At 43.6% G+C, this 16,932-nt stretch overlaps 1 protein-coding gene and 1 long non-coding RNA gene across 5 annotated transcripts in view; both read left to right on the forward strand.

The window, feature by feature from the left end:
- IQGAP1 (IQ motif containing GTPase activating protein 1) overlaps window positions 1–10,392 on the forward strand; it is a 52,327-nt gene extending 41,935 nt beyond the window's left edge. For all 3 annotated transcript variants that reach the window (XM_083870844.1, XM_083870843.1, XM_083870845.1), the window contains 7 exons: window positions 1,426–1,561; window positions 2,834–2,921; window positions 3,340–3,552; window positions 4,624–4,790; window positions 6,477–6,599; window positions 7,495–7,603; window positions 9,150–10,392. In XM_083870844.1, coding sequence (XP_083726970.1) covers window positions 1,426–1,561; window positions 2,834–2,921; window positions 3,340–3,552; window positions 4,624–4,790; window positions 6,477–6,599; window positions 7,495–7,603; window positions 9,150–9,263 — 950 coding nt within the window. In that variant the 3' untranslated portion in view covers window positions 9,264–10,392. The remainder of the gene's footprint in view (window positions 1–1,425; window positions 1,562–2,833; window positions 2,922–3,339; window positions 3,553–4,623; window positions 4,791–6,476; window positions 6,600–7,494; window positions 7,604–9,149) is intronic.
- Window positions 10,393–12,298: 1,906 nt separating this feature from the next.
- LOC310914759 overlaps window positions 12,299–16,932 on the forward strand; it is a 59,441-nt gene continuing 54,807 nt past the window's right edge. Inside the window, exons 1-3 of one of the 2 annotated variants that reach the window (XR_014591094.1) lie at window positions 12,299–12,601; window positions 13,445–13,525; window positions 15,691–16,749. This is a non-coding gene — a long non-coding RNA (uncharacterized lncRNA). Of the gene's footprint in view, window positions 12,602–13,444; window positions 13,526–15,690; window positions 16,750–16,932 lie in introns of those variants that run through there. The other variant, XR_014591095.1, reaches the window with a different exon arrangement.

The raw sequence follows: 16,932 nt of genomic DNA on the forward strand, positions 1-16,932 counted from the left end.
TTTGTTCTGCTAAAGTAATATGTGGTATTACCTTAAATTATCTAAAGTGCAGTAAAGGAACAGTAGGAAATCATCACAGGTCATTTGTGAGGATGTGCTCTAAAAAGAAGCAGCAGATTTGTTGCAGTATATTTTCTCTGCATAATTTACTGCCCTGAAAAAAACAGGGGTTCTTTCTCTTCTCCCCACCCACCTCACCTCACCCCACTCTAGAAGTTTCTAGAAGATAGATGGTTATTGACGTATATTCTTTGTTCCATTGCACTGGAGCCATTTCTCTGTGCTTGTCTGTGTTCCAGTTTGTTTGCAAAGGTCTCTTCTCGTTTCTGGAGATCTGTAGGTGTTCCTTTCAGTGTGTGGTAATAAATGTATTAAATAGTATATGTTCCTTTAAGAGTCTTTGACATGTGGACAAGTAACATTTTTCCACTCCTTTAGAGTTTTTTTTCCATAAGAAAAATAGAATTTTATCTTCTTCTGGTTGGGGGAAGAAGGAACTAACACTACTTACCTGTGAAACTCTTCTGGAAACCTGAGCCACAGTTTACTGCTTCAGAATATAACACATGCTGGAAAGATGCACAAGTTTTTCTCCTTCATTGGTTTCTACGTTGCAGTTATTTGAAGTTTCTAGTCTAGCTGGGGGGAGGGAGGGAAACCAGGCACAATTTTTGGAGAGGATGCCCTGACGGCAAACACCTCGAAGTTGCTTGATGAGAAAGGTTGGAACCTTCTAAAGAAGTGATTGCAAACACATTTTCTCCCAAGCGCTGGCAAAGAACAGAATGTAAGAAGCATTATCTGAACAAGACTAGACCGTGGGTTTAGCTGGAACTTGCCCTCTTTCCCCATTTCATTTCTCCTGTGTACCATGGCTAATATTTCAGTGGTAAATCTTTCTGCAGCCCTTTAAAAAATGGGGGAGAAGGTACCGGCAATTGTTCTGGTGAAATTTCGTATGCAATTAGAGCAAGAAAATTTCTTTTTGATGGGATAGCTTATTTTGTTTAGGAGATGATGACAGGCTCGGTTGCTAATAAGGGCTTTGCTCTTAGCTTGACACATTCATTTTGATGAGGACATGGACATACAGACATCATCACATTTTTGTTTCTAAAGTACTTTTGACAGTTCGGCCACTCTTTCCGTGAGATACTGAGATCCAGTGTGGAATACATGTAAATCTTCAAGGCATGCGAAGTAGTGATTTTGAGGTGCTATTCTGGCCAGTGCATTCCCTCAGATTTGTTGTGAAAACGTCTGTAATACATTCAAGATGATGTCTTTAAAAGTTGGTTTGGGTTTTGACGTGTCCTTTTGGCAGTATAGAAAACAGTCAAGTTTTTCTGTGATTTGTTATGTAGGGAAAAATTACCAAGAAGGTAAAGAATATGATGTAATCTATAAATTCTCTCTGCTTGGCAGGGGAAGGTTCTGGCAATGTTAATGACCCCAACAGGGAAATGCTAGCAAAGACTGAGGTTTCTCTCACACTCACTAATAAATTTGACGTTCCTGGTGATGAGAATGCAGAGATGGATGCAAGGACAATTCTGTTGAAGTAAGTAGGGGGTAACTGCCTGGTATTTTACTCAAACAAGGAGCAACTGGAACTTTAACAGTAAATCTGCATATGAAAATAAGAGAACTAAAGCATAATTTAAAGAAATGTGCGGGGACTTACTCCAAATACACTGAGGTTGTAGCCATGTCCTTTTCCATGCTGTGGCATGACTTTCAATTGATGAAGACTAATAGCCTTTTTGAGGAGCATAGGTCTTACTACCTAACGGAAAGAGAGCAATGGACTGTCAGGGATTTTATTATTGCCAGAATCTATATTCTGGAAAACTTTTTACTGATGGTGACTCTTGGCTAGTTTTAAGCAAATCCCTGTATGCATAGAGCAATGACCTGACATTCAAATGCATGTTTGCCTCCTTTGATGCATTCCTGCTCAGACGCTATATAGTTCAATTGAAAAATCTTTGATCAGCGTGTACTTGGCCTAGGCAGTCAAGTGATCTCCCACAAGAAAATTTTGTCTCAAAAAATAACTTTAACCAGACTTCTTAAGATACATCAGTATTTTGCTATCCACCAGACGAAGGTGACGTTGGTTTCAAAAGTAAAGATTTACCAGCTGCACTGGTAGTCCTTTAAGTTGTGGATGATGAGGAAGGTGCGTATGTTAAGCAGTTTGTGTGATTCCAAAAATAATTCCAGCCTGACTGCAGAGATGCTATTTGGTTTCATTGTGCGGCTTAAGGATGGTTTCGGAGTGGACACGGACTGTGATTAAATCTCAGCTCAAATCAAGGAATGATCCTGTGTATCACCAGACTGGAGATGAGCTCTACCTTGTCTCCCATAAGAAAATAATCCTTCGGAGTTTCTTGATACCCATTACAGGTCACTGAAGCATGCTTATGGATGGATAATATTATAGAGCCTTTCTGGTTGCACAGATGGGTTGTGGCTACTACCTGCTTTATCTTTCGCCTTCAAGGCAGTTTCTGTGCTCCACGTGGCAATGCTGGGGCTACCTTGTAATATACAGGGCAGCATCCTTGCTGTTTGTGGGAGTTTTGGGCAGCAAGTTGTGCATATTACAGAGAGGAACCTTTCCTGGACTGGTTTCCGATACTGCGCTGTCCAAAAAGTAAAGTGCGTCTCAGGGTTCTGGTCTGGTTTAGCCTGTGACTACCTGGGTGCGCATCCAGTAATAATCTGGCTTGAAATAAATCACTAACATCGGTATTGTTGTGGAACAGAAGAGTATTTAAGGTCTTTCTGTTTAAATTTTTGTCTCCTATTTTTGATATCTTTGCAGCACAAAACGTTTAATTGTTGATGTAATCCGCTTCCAGCCAGGGGAGACGCTGACTGAAATTTTGGAAACATCAGCTACCTCGGAGCAAGTATGATGATGTTTATTTGTTTAGACTAGGAACTCATCATCCATCTAGATAGATGTGCATATATGTGGAACTCTCCATTTATGTATTGCAGTGAAGCTGTCTTCACTGATGATGGAGCAGGGTGTAATGATAATCAGGAGGATGTACGATGGAAGTAAATAGTATGTGTGAATCTGATCCCTGCAGTAGTTGCTAGAAACTGTTCATGTAGAAGACCATTTTAGATGATAGGTAGGCTTCTCCTGGTTCCCACGTGTAGAATGCCTTCATCAAAACGCATTCATTCGAGTCAGTGCGGGAATCGCCGAGCAAAACTCTTTATCCTGTGTTGTGCCAGAGATCAGACGATCTGTTTCTGCTTCTTTTTTGTCGCTTTAAAATTGATCTGCTTATGAACTTGCAGTTTTTGTTCTCCTAGGAAGCAGAGCATCATAGAGCTATGCAGAAACGGGCAATTCGTGATGCTAAAACTCCTGATAAGATGAAAAAATCTGTCTCTGTAAAGGAAGATGGCAACTTGAATCTCCAAGAAAAAAAAGAAAAAATCAAGGCAGGCCTGAAGAAGTTGACAGAACTGGGGGCAGTGAATGCCAAAAATAAATACCAGGAACTGATCAATGACATTGCGAAGGTATACCGTTTGACGGTTTCCTAGTAATCATAGTGGAGTTTTCCCAATTTGCAGCTTTGTGAAACTGGCATGAGTTTTCAGAAGGAAAGTAAGGTTTTTAGTAGCTAATTTATAGAGAAAAAAAAATCATACATTTTATTGCAGCATTTCCACCTCTTGGTATGTGGTGAAGTCCTTTATTTTTATCCAATGTTTCTGTTCTCTCAAATGACCGTGTTGCCAGGTTCTCAGGTACTTTGAGAAAAAACCTAATAGCTTGGAAGGGAAATCCTGATTTGGATGTCTTTCTCTGCTCCATTTCACCAATTTAAGTAGTGCCTCTACAAGCCTATTCACACAAGGAAGCTTTGCTCATAACTCTAAGACATCTTAACTGTTATTTTTGTTTAAATGTGCCTGTTAAAGAATACCTAAACAATAAGGGGCGGTGGCTGTGAAAGACTTAAAAAAGAGATCCGGTACTGTTGTACATTGCTACAGTGACAATATATTTTATATCACATTGTTTACTGAGAAACTATTTGGGAAGTACTATGTAAGTAAACCAACTACATAATCACCTTTAGGGATCTGATAAGAATTAATTGTACTATAGATAATAGGCGTCACAAATTAAAGTAGCAGTCAATTAATGTAGTGTTTTCTTGTTTAGATGTTAAGGCAAGTGATGCTTAGAGTTTGACTAACGCAGAAAAATAATGAAGTCTGTATGCTGCTATGGTTGTAGTGCTTGGTTTCTAAGGTACTTTCTCTACCAAATGCTGGCAAAATGGATGCTTTTGTATCATGGGCTTTCAGTGCCTACTTTAGTCATCGCAGCTAGCACAGAACTGAAGTTTGAGAAAGCCACAAAAGGTGCAAGCGTACGGCCACGTAGAGTTGGTTAGCTCCACGAATAGTCATCACAGAGAGTAAGCTGGAGCAAGTGCAAATGAATGCTCAAGCCTGTAGCATGAAGCAAGACTAAGCAAAATCAAATGGTATGTTTCAAGTACTCAGTGGCTCTGGGACTGAGTACCTGGGGAGCTCAAATGACTGTTAAGTCTCTGCCCGTCCTTCTCTGCTGTGTAGGATATCAGAAATCAGCGAAGATATCGTCAGAGAAGAAAGGCGGAGCTAGTGAAGCTGCAGCAGACATACAGTGCTTTGAACTCCAAAGCTACTTTTTATGGAGAACAAGTAGATTATTACAAAAGTTACATAAAGACCTGCTTGGATAACTTGGCCAGCAAGGGCAAGTAAGTATCTTGGAACCATAGAACCATTGAATGGTTTGGCTTTGAGGGGACTTTTAACAACCATCTAGTTCCTACCGCCCTGCCGTGGGCAGGGACACCTCCCACTAGATGGGATTGCTCTAAGCCCCGTCCAGCCTGGGCTGGAACAGTTCTGGGATGGGGCAGCCACAGCTTCCCAGGGCAACTTGTCCTGGGGCCTCACCACCATCACAGGGAAGCTGTTGACTGCAATTCTTTGAGTGTGACCATCCAATTGAATCCTTATCCATCGAGTGGTCCATCTATCAAATCCATGTCTCTTCAGTTTAGATACAAGGATGTTGTGTGGAACATTGTTGAATGCTTTTCACAAATAAAGGTAGATGATTCTCCGTCACTTTTCCCTCATCCAGAAGTGGTGTATTAACCCTGTCGTAGCAGGTCACCAGACTGGCCAGGCACCTGAGTGAAGGTATATTGGCTGTCACAAATTACCTCCTTGTTTTCCATGTATCTTAGCGTAGTTTCCAGGAGGATCTTGCCAGTCACAGAGGTGAGACAGACTGCATCTTCCTTATTTTCCTTTTCCAGTTGTTAGGGTCTTCATTGGACTGCCACATTTTCTCGTATATAATGGATAGTGGCTTAGGCACTTCCTCCACTAATTCCCTGAGGACCCCAAGACACATCTCATCAGGGTCCGTGGACTTGCACACTTTCAGGTTCCTTAGATGGTCTTTAACCTGATGACCTGCAGCACATTGTTCCATGGTCCTAGAAGTGTCTACAAGAAAGCATGTGTCACTAAGAAGTGCCGTAATGCTATCTGCTCAAAGCTCCTCATCTGAGCTCTTTCCCACAGCGATAGTTTTAGCGAAAGGGTCTTGGCAGCAGTGAGAAAATACAGGGAGACATCCTTGCCATGAATTGGGTCAAAACGACAAACTCAAAAGACTTTTTGGTCCTTTTGGAAGAAAAGAGTTCAGAGTCCAGTGGTATGAAGCTCGTTGTCCATGTATGCACTTGCTGCTCAGTCAGCTTGTCCTGTCACCCTTCTTAAGAACAGAATGTCAGAGTAACATAGTTACCTGCAAGGAAGCCCTTGATCACAAATTGACCTCTTTTATGCCAAATTAAGTCAGCTGTTATAGTGCTAGACAATTCAGATTTTCGGGGGGCGGGGGGGGGGGGGGGGGGGGGGGGGGGGAGGGAAATGTCGTCTTCTTCAGTCAGATGTGGGAATGTGAACCCTTCTCATTTGCGGAACGAAAAGCAAGTTTTTGAGTTGCCTTGGCTTTCTCTATGTCATTTCTCATTAGACCCCATTTTGCCTAATGAGTGATGGTATTGCTTTTAAGGAAGTACTGTGTGGTTATGTTTTGGGTGGGATTTTTCAGGGAGTTTCTGTTGTTTGGTTGGTTGTTTTTTTGGTTGGATTTTGTTTGGGTTTTTTTTATTACTACTATTATTATTTTCCTGTTTAAATGTTATTGGTAAATAGTAGAAAATGAAAGATCTGATCTGAGCTACAAGTGCTCTGTAGGTAGACTGACTAGTAGAAGTACATCATTATCTATCAGTAGTCGTAGTTCATTAGCTGTGCTGATTCTATCGCCTCTTTCAAATAGAACTGAAAATTTACTGCTCAAAATGTCTTTACTTGTTTGAGTGACCTTCTAATTCGTTTGGTTTGTCTTTCTTCCCCAGAGTCTCCAAGAAACCTCGAGAGATGAAAGGCAAAAACAGTAAAAAGATTTCCCTGAAATACACAGCAGCTCGACTTCATGAGAAGGGAGTGCTTTTAGAGATTGAGGACCTGCAAGGTAACCAGTGAGTATCTTTTTAAAACTCTTTAGAGCTAAATAAGCTTTTTGGAGGAAAAGGGAAATAGGTGTGCTGAATTCTTATTTTTTTTCTTAGAACTAGTCTAGGTCCTGATAGTTGAGGACCAGAAATTTTGAAATCTGTTTGAGGTTGTGTCACATTGTCTTGCAATTTTGTTCTTGGAATTCTAGTTGGTGGACTAGAGTTATCAAGTTGTTGGTGGACTTAGCTATTAAAGCTGGAGAAGTTGTTGTGATGACCTGTGGGGGGATCCCTAGGGCCAAGAAACCTTGCATAGTGATCACTCTTCAGTACTCTTTTTCTGGTTGAAGCAAATCAATTCTTTGATTGAGAAGTGTAATGTGATTTAAACATGACATCTGCTTTCCCCAAACCCCTTCTCTGTCACCCCCACAATTATGGAAGGGTACCTCCTTGGGTGAATTGTTAATATGGTTAATAGCTTTCGTTGTTGAAAAATCGGCTTAATGCTAGCTTGAGTTTCTCCAGCTGTAGTTTGCTAGCCTTGAGAAGCTGTCATGTTTTGTGTGGAATATAGAGAAGCTGGCCTTTACTAGAATTTTTTCAACTCTGAATCATACTTTGTACTCGGTGCACTAAATGAGGCATGAATGTGCAGCATAAAGTAGACTGCTTAGATTGTACAAGCTAAATTAAGTTACCCTGTTTCCTGCTATGCTCGTGTGAAGATGTGATTTACCAGACGTAGGATCTGTTAGGCTTCTGTTCAATGTTGCATTGAGTCTGCTTGGCTTTTATGGGCTCATTTCAAATGGGTATAATAGAATAAAGAGTTAAGAATAGAATTCTTAGAAATTTGTCTTCATGTTTCATCTCATATATTCCCTCAATGTGATTTTTCATATCTCAAATTTCATAGGTTTAAAAACGTGATTTTTGAAATCAATCCAACAGAGGAAGTAGGAGATTTTGAGGTTAAAGCAAAATTCATGGGTGTACAGATGGAAACCTTTATGTTACATTATCAGGTAAGAACTGTCCTATTTAATAGTGTCATGTAAGTTCTCCTTGCCGGACTCTTCATCAAAGGAGCAATGACATGTTTTTTGCCTAAACCGCCTGAAAAATGCTCTCAAAAACAACCCATTTGTTGCAGGCAAAACAGATCAACATGTACAGGGGTTCCAAACTGCTTTTTGTTTCTTGGCTAATGAAAGCCCGATGGCGGTCTGTGTTCTTAATTATGTGTACACATGCATACACAGAACAAACACTTGCCTTTTCAACCATTTCCTGCTACAGCAGAGAGCTTGGGAGTCTGTGGCAGCAGTCACCTTGGGATGATGGCTTCATCCAGTCATTATGTATCAGTATTCTTTCTGCTACCCTATACTTACCCATTTCTTTCCAGTTGTTAGGTGTCCTTCTTAGGTGTCAGCCTTTACTTAGGCCACCAGAACAGGCGTGCTGACTGAACTTTTCCCAAAGGGTTCCCTGTTCTTTTTCTCATGCCAGTAATGTTACACCTGGTGTCTCTGTCCCTTTCTTCCACTTCTTCGCCCACCCCCTTTCCATCTTGGTCTTCATTGGGTTTGTTAGTTAGCGAAAGCCTCAGCCTCTTGAAACAGATTGTGTGCAGGAGCACCTTGCATTGCAGTTAGTCCACGCCACCTAACTGGCTGCCGGGACAGACAGCTGCCTCACACCTTTAGTTTGCTTTGAGGACTCCCCTAGTTTTGTTCCGGTCCTAATCGGTCAGAGCTGGTCATGAAATTGTTGGTTCATGGGGGCTACCCAAGGTTACTCGCTTCTCAGGCGCATGGTTTACTATACCGCTATGCCTTTCTAGCAGTGCTTTGAAGATAAAGCAGATGTTGTCAGAGGACAGCAACAAGGGATAAACGTCACACGCATTCACCCGCATGCCCACACCTACACACCTCATTATCTGCAGGAGTGGGGTTGTTGAAAGAATTTAATCAGTGAGATGAAATCAGTGCAGGCGCATTGCTGACAGAGCAAAGTATAACTAGAAATACTGCCTACGTAAACACCTCAGAGATGGAATCAACATCGTATGCAAAGTAACTGAGATGCCATTTCTTTTTGTGCCCCGGATCGAAGTGCTGTAAGCCGCTTCCCTGAGATCTGTGGCAACTAAAGTTTTCGGAAAGGGACACTCTGGAATATTGTGATGTTTCATGGGTACATGATAGAATTAGGCACATAGGAAACCTAAACGTTCCAGATTTCACGGCACCTTTATGGCTACCGTGCAAATGACAAGACTGGAGGTGACTAGATCTGAAACTTGGATTACTTAGAATGGTCTTCTATTTCTGCTCTCTTTTGTAATTGTTTTTTTCTAAAACGCACTGCTTAAATCTTAAATGCCTTAGAATGACTATTTTTTTACCCAGTAGGAGTGGCTCTTTAATGAGTCTATCGCTTTTCTGTCTTACGCTGTGTGCTTTTTCATCTATATTCCTTAAGATCCTACTGTACTGCCGGCTCTTTCAAATTCCCTCTAAGCTCTTGAGGATTCCTCACTCATTAAGATATTCTCTTTGGCAGGATCTCTTGCAGCTGCAGTATGAAGGTGTTGCTGTCATGAAGTTGTTCGACAGAGCAAAAGTGAACGTCAATCTTCTGATCTTTCTTCTGAATAAGAAATTTTATGGGAAGTAACTGACCTCTGCCAGCAAGTTTGCGAAAGGGTAGATGGATAGAAACCTGCATGTGCAACTTTTTATAATGTAGTGATGTATCAGCATATTCCCACCGTGTGCTAATTGTATCAAATGTATCATGAAGGAGGACTAAGAACATCTTGGGAATTGACAGCCGACAGCCCTGATTGAGTCTTCAGGGAGTTGGTGTCTTGCTTATTTATAATGTTCGACTTTGAAGATCTCCTTTAAGGAGGTTATTTTAGAATGTATTTTTACATGGGTATGGGAATTAAACTAATATTAGAGTATACTTAGGCCAGCCGAATGCTTAATTTGCCTAATCGTGTGCTTTGTGAGGCTTGAATTCTTGTTGCCTGTGCAAAGAGAAAGCTGGCACTGTATAGAGGTCTGTTAGCCTCTTCCTGAGAGCCAAAAAGAGGGTTGCAGGTGGTATTTGGACTCCAGTTATTCTGAAGCAGCGATGACCAATAAAAAATATGGTCGAGGTCCAGGTTACTCATTTGTTTGCAAGCTTGCATTGCTAGAGGTGGCAGCGGCCAGTTGCCAAGATTAGAACTACTGCCATCAGGGTAATCAGTAAGCATCATAAATAGTTACTGAACTATTTCACTGAACTGTATCACATGTGTGATTATGTACTGCAGCCACATATAGTAGCTTTAGTGTCTCATTTTTCTTGATTTGCCTCTGTTTATCACACTGTAGTAATTTACAGGTGCCCCCTGAAATGGAGGGAGCGTGGAATGTATTTACTAGGCCTTATACATAAAAGGATTTTTGCAGAAGGGGAGGGTAGCTGAAAAAATGCCTTGTGACACATTAACTTTCAATGTTGCTTGTAAAGCATTTGAAATGTAAAATTTACTTTTTTCCAGTTTAGAGCAATGTTTATATATCTGTGTCTGATGCAGTAAATGTTAGTTTTCTTCCTTGGACAAGTCTATAGGTAGAGCCTATCTCAAATAGATGAGCTTTTTAAAAATTAATTTTCTCTAGCTACATTCAAGTTCCCATTTCTTTTATTATTTCATGGGGGTTTTGTCCGTGCTTTTTCACGGTGGTGGTGGTGGTGCTGGCTGTTCTGCTATATCCAATAAAAAAGCAGTGACTCTTTAAAAACATAATCTGACTTTTAAATTCATTTGCTTCAGCTGTTCCCCCAGATTTTTTCTTAACTTATTTTTAAAGGTCATACCTCCTGCAAATTTCAAATTGGCCTCCTTGTTCGGGTTACTGTTCTGCGTTTAAGTGAACTGTTTGATCTACACTGAGGCAGTTCTTTCAGCTTAGATCTTTTTTCTCATGAAAGACACTCCTTGTATTTGCAATGGCTGTGTCACTGAGTATAACTTTTCTGCAGTTCTCTTGGAAGGAAATATGTAAACTTGCTGGTGTTCAGACTGTATTTAAATATACTCTGGTGTTGGTGTATGTGTGATCCAACCCGATAACAAAAATTGCTTACCAAGCCCAAGAAAGATCATCTGAAACATGGACAGGTCAGAACTGGATTTCCACTGAAATCTAACAAAGATGTTTAAAATGGCATAAAGGACTTGTCTTGGGGGTTTTTTTTGCAGGGGGCTCGTTGGTTGGTTTTTGGTTTGATTGCCTTTTCCCTCCCTCTGTTGCTTCTGCCCAAGGTCTCACTGGAAGGACTGAGCGAGCTCTCCTTGCTGCCCTGTCCGGGGCAGAAGCAGGCTGCAGGGCAATTCCCGAGGTTGTTCAGCATGCTGGGGTGAGGAGCAGCCCTGTGTCTGAGGGCTCATGGCTCTTTTTCCAGTGGGTGCTCTCTGTGTGCAGCAGCGAGGGCCATCTGGGGAGTGAGTCCAGGGTCAGTGGAGACTCGGGGAACATGGCAGAGCCAAGCCTGAGTGGGAGACACTGTCCTTGAGCACACTGCCCCTTGAGCTGCAGGGTGCCAGACTGTGGAACAGGAGGTGAGAGGGACTTAATCTATTTTGGGGGCTGCTCTTCCCTTTATTTTTCTAGTATTTTTCTTTGGGAGAGGGTATATACGCATGTAAATGGCATTATTAAAGCAACATGCTCCTGTCCAGGGTAGTTGCATTAATTTTGTACCTTCTTTGGGGGTGAATAAAAAGGATGGCGTGGAGGAGTCTGGGGAAGGTGATGATGTATCATTAGTGACACCCCCATTTCACTGGGGAAGCAGGTGAATGGAGAATAGGCATAGTTATGTAGGGTTCCCCCCCTGAAAAGGGGAGTTACAGCCCAAAAATTCATGGCAGAGATGTTAAAAAATATTTTAAAACCTGCAAGTATGGGTGTAATAGAGAAAACACATTTATTGATATACTGAAAAACAATGTGCAAGTTCTCTTGAAAAGAATAACTCAGGCCCCGGCCCGGAGCGGCTCCTCCCACCGGCGGCGCTCCGGCCTCTCCCGCTCCCCGGGGGGCCGTGGCCGCGGGGCCGAGGGCGGCGGGCGCTGCTCTGCCCGGGGGGTTGCGGTGGCCGCGGGGCTGCCGGGGCGGGGAGGGGCTGCGGGCGGGGCTAACCCCCGGCCCCGACCCGCCTGGAGTTCCCAGTGTGATGTGAGGAAAGTCGGAGCCCCGGCAGTGTCGGGCGGTGCCAGTGAACTCTATGGGGCGTATCCGCTGAGCGGGTCTGGGCCCATAAGGGAGGTTCCAGCGAGGACGGAAGGTTCTGGGCTCCGTCCCTCTGGGCTTTATTCTCCGGCGCCCCGGGAACGAAGGAGAGGGGAAAGATGGGGAGAGAGGAGAGATCAGGGGGCGTGGATGAGGCGGGTCGGGATACGAAGGGATGTGAGAGGGGAAGGGAAAGGTCGGGGGAGAGGGAGGCTGGACAGAAGACGAGAAGAGAGGAAACAGAAAGGCATCTCCGGGGCTTAAATCACCTCGGCCCCGCCCTGTACAGCCGCCCTGGGGCCCCGCGCACCCGAGCCGGACACGGGCTCCGCTCCTGAAGCGCCTCCCTGGTCCCGCCAGGCCCCGCCTCAGGGCCCCGCCAGGCCCCGCCCTGTCCCGATGGGGGCGAGACCGGCCCTCCCCTTTCCCCCGGGCCCAGCCGGGCCTGCTCCCGGCGCTGCGGTCGGTCCTTCGGCTCCGGGTCCTGCCAGTGTCTGCTGAGAGTCCCCGGGCCGGTGCACCCGGGCGGCATTGGGGTTGGCACGGGGACCGGGCTTGCCACAGGCGGGAGAAGTCGCTCCGGGACTGGCGCTGGGGCCGAGCCTGGTGCTGCCGCTTCTGCTCCACCTGTGGCCCCGCCACGGCCCCGGGACACCCCAATCCCCGTCCGTCCCCACAGCGGAGGAGGGGAATTTCTTTGGAATTTTTTATCCAGCATAGGTAGGTAATTCTCATACAGAAACCCCAAAAATAAAGGATATGGCGTTGGGGTAGGGGAAGGTGGGGAGGCAGGCAGTGTCCGTGAGAAGTGGGATTTGTGCTGGAGAGGTACTGTTGGGAACAAAGGATGGAGTATATCTGCTCCTGGGATGTGCAGTGAGGGACTGAGTTGCAGGGAAAGGGGAAGTATACGTAAACAGTATCAATATATCCCTGAAACTGGGGGTGCAGCAGTGATGAGGGTTGTTGAAGTTGGGCCTGGGCCTGTCAGGATGAGCCCTAAACAACCCAACCAAGCCCCTGAACCCTCAATGGATGTTTGAAACACTTCCACAAAAAGTCAGGGCATCGATGATTCCAGAGGAAAATTTGTAGGTGATGGCTTATCACCAGTGGAGAATTTCCTTGGGAATTATTAACGTCACGCATACAGAATTTTGGAGAGGGAATCCCAATTTCAGCCTCGGGCACCTGGAGGAAAAGAGGGGTCCTTTTCCAGAGCAAGGAAAGCCCAGTGCCCCAGCGTGTCAGGTGCCGACAATGAACTGTCCAAGCAATGAGCGGCAAACCCCCTCTGCCCCCGCCCTCACACTCGGACTGGCAGCAGGTGACAGCTGTCACACGATGATGAGGGGACAGACCAGCCCTGAGTGTGAGCTGTCAGGATGAGGAGGGAACAGACCAGCCGCAGGTGTGAGCTGCAAAGGATAATGAGGGGCAGCTCCTGCCGGAGCCGCTTAAGCGGGGCGCCTCAGCTCGCTTTGGTGTGGAGCTGCTGGAGGGAGCAGTTTGTGCTGGACTCCCCGGAGCGGCTCGTGGGGTGACGGTGAGATCCTCTTACAGAGTTTGGGGGACCCTGTGGATGTGGAGTGTCGCTTCAGGAGATGCCGAGGGCCAAACCTTTGTGCCGGGCAGCAGCAGCAGGTGAGCCATTGTGGGTTTGTAGGGGAGACATTTCTCCTTTTCCCTTTCAATTTCGTCTTCCCAATCCCTTCCCGGTGCCCTCAGAAAAAAAAAAAAGGGTTCTGAGGACAAAAGAGTTTAAATTGAGGGGAGAAACTCCTCTTCTGTTATTGTCTGTGTTTACATTAGGGGAATCGACATTCACCTGGGATTTTAATAAATAGTGCTACTTGTATGTGGTATTTTTATTACGTTATTACTTGTATGGTACTTTTGTTCAATATTGCATTCTTTGGTGGTATATAGTGTTTTATTTTTTGTGTGTAATTTGGTTTTCGAGTGAAGATGACTTTATGGATGAGTTTGTTAGTATTTGAGATAGAATTAATTTAAGTGGTTTTTTTGTTTTGTTTTGTTTTTTTTTTTTAAGGCTTCTGATATGTGTTATTGGGGTTTTGGTTTTGTTTATTGTATGTAGGGATTCAGATTGGCTAGGACCAGCCCAGCTGGTGGAGGTTTTATTAGATGCAGTTTTTAAAATTTTTAAAGTTTTTTTCTGTTTAGTGGTTTTTAATAATTTAATAATTTATTGGATAGCTTTATTTTGTTTGTAGATGGTGTGTGCTAAAGGATATGGTCTATTTATTTCATGCTAGGTTTCTTAGTTTACATGTTGATCAGATTGTTTTTGAACTGAGTTTTATTGTTGAAATTTTTTTTTGTGAGTATGTAGTGTTTGTTTTGGTGGGCTTGAGGTAGTGGGATGTAGTTAATTTTGGAGGATTTCCTAATATTTGTGTTTGGGTTATTGTTTATTATGTTAGAGGGGTTTATTTATTTGGCTTGTTTGATTGCAGTATATGTTTTATACTTATGGATAATTTGAGAGGTATTGTTTATAGCTAAATTGATCTTTTGGCTTTGTGTGTATTTATAGGTGGTATTTTTGTTTTGATGGTTTGAAGTATTATGGGTTTATTGAGTTAGGGATAATTGGTTTTGGTGTTGTTAATTTAAATTTATTCATGACTTTTATTTTTTGGTAGTTTGATTTGTTTGTTGTTGTTGTTGTGGTTTAGGGTAAGTTTGGGAGGAAAACTCTGAATGGGGTTTTTCTGGAAAGTAAACCTAAACAGTTTCTCTCTTTTAAACTGCTTTAGCAATAAACTTCTTTGGAGAAAAGTGAAAAAAAAAAAAAAACTTATTTAACAAACCAAGTGCTTGCAAGCATAAACAGTGGATAACATGAAATAAAAAACTTCTTGTTGTTTTGAAGTGAGATGGTAAATTCAGAAAGTCTTTGCTGTGGGTTGTAGCTCAGCTCCTTTGGTCTCTTATCAGCTGTTCTGGTGTTGATAAAATGCTGAGGTCCAGGCCCCGTGGCTGCAGGTGCAGCTCTTGGTGCTTCTCTGGGTTTTTCAGTCTGCAGCGGGTTTAAACACTCCTAACAAAAAGGAAGAAAACAATTCAGGGAACTTCTCTGCACTAACTAGCTAAAACTAACTAAAAGCAAAGCAGATCTCTGTGCTGCAGTCTGTCTGTGCTTTAGCTGTATACTGGAGAGGGAATGTGAAGGAGTGACCACTGTTTTCTTAAAACAAACCGTGTGCTTTTTCTTTCCTTGCTTTGCTCTCAAAATCAGCCTGAAAGGTACAGAAGGCATTTTTGAAATAGTTATTTTAGATGTTTGAGGTTTTTTGGCATTTAAAGTATTTGTTTTGGAGGAAGTTTGCTTGGAGTGCTTGGGGTTTTGGGATAGTTATAATGGGATTATTTTATTTTTAATTAGGTGGTTTTAGGTTTTATTGCAGTTAAAAGTTGTGACTTTTTTGTTATGTTAGTAATAGAAAATTACTTGACTAAGGATTTAAAAATCTGTGGTTTTGAAATGTTAGGTTAATTAATTGGTATAGTTCAAAAGACATGGGTTTTCTGCTTCTCCTTTGGTTAGAGGCAGGTCTTTAAGTTGTGGAGGTCCTGGGTATATATTTAGGAGGTTTTTGAGGGGAATGGACATGGGGTTATTTTTATTATATTTGGTAGTTTGACTACGAGTCATAAGAGTTGGCTTTTTTTTGGTGGGCTTTTGTTTGTGTTTTCTTTTTTGAAATTCATATATTTGTGTGATTAGGGTAATGGTGTCTCTAGTGCAACTCTAAGCATCCATTATTGTTTGTGTGTTTCAGGTGGTCACTTGTATTATACTGAGATCCTCTCACCCACCGGCCAACAGATCTGCTGAGATCATCCATGGATGTTTGGTTTTCTTTATGGTACCTGACTAAGAGACAACAGCCCGGTGACAGCAGGAAATTGCAGGAGGGTGAGGTGGCCTTCTTTGGAGCCAGATGGGAATTCTCATCCCTGAACATCCCAGAGATAAGTGAAGGGCTAAAAGCCACAGAGGGGGTGAAAGTGGGGTGTGGGGTCAGGGGTCACGGGGAGAGATTTTTGAGTCAGGTTTGGAGATAGGGATGTCCAAGATGTGACCCCTTAGGCTGCGTGAAGGTTAAGTCTCATTTTGGATCACGATGCTGAGGTGTGCAGGGCAGAGCAGTCCCAGGGCACGTTGTGTCACTTGTCTGTTGTGCACTCTGTGTCTGTTGTGTGTTTTGTTTTGTGTGTCTTTTGCCTTAGCACTTTGAGGGGCCTGTTGGAAATGCCAGGCATCGTTCTTAACATCTCCATGTTCCTTGGCAAGGCACTGATACCATTGAACCTTTGACTCGGGTGCTCGGGCACGTATCGGAATCGCTTCTCTCTTCACAACCATCCAGGCTGGTGCCTTTCCAGGTCTTGTTCTGAGCTGTACCCACAGCTGTGCACTGCTGTGATCCATTCAGGTGGATTAGGCCTTGTCAGAATGCAGAGATAGGTAAAGGATTCTGACCGAAGGGTTCTCAGACATCCATCTCTGCATTTCTTGGGATCCGTGATCCCGTTGGCATCTTCTTCCTGCAGGGTTCTCTGAGCCTGGTCAGCTCCCCATCGGTCTTACCTCGGTCATCTCATTGCGAGTTCTCTCGGTCCTCAGGGTCATTCTTCTTGCTGAGATGTTTCTGTCCCTGTTGTGTCTCCCCTTTTGTCCTGTCCTGTGTCACGGGTGTTGGTGTGTTTGGCCTGGAGCTGCTCTGCCTTGTTGCTCAGTCTGGGTGTAGGGGAATGGGACAAGTCCTGGGGACTTGAAATTTGTCATGTGGGGTGTAGTTGGACTGTAGAGGGTATTCCTGGATTGGCACAAAGTGTCTGGAGCTGTCAAGTTTTCCGGCAGCACTTTGACTCTTGTCCTGACTTTGTTTCAGATGCAGATGGATTCAATCCATGGCAGAGTGCCCCATCCTGTGTGAGGGGGCTCTCCTGAGAAGGTCAGTCACTGTTTGTGTTTGCAGGGGAGTGTAAATGGTGGCCATGTTACAGCACTGCTCTTT

This window comes from Zosterops lateralis (assembly GCF_965231275.1).
Source record: "Zosterops lateralis genome assembly, chromosome: 13".
In the NCBI taxonomy this organism is placed as follows: Eukaryota; Metazoa; Chordata; class Aves; order Passeriformes; family Zosteropidae; genus Zosterops; species Zosterops lateralis.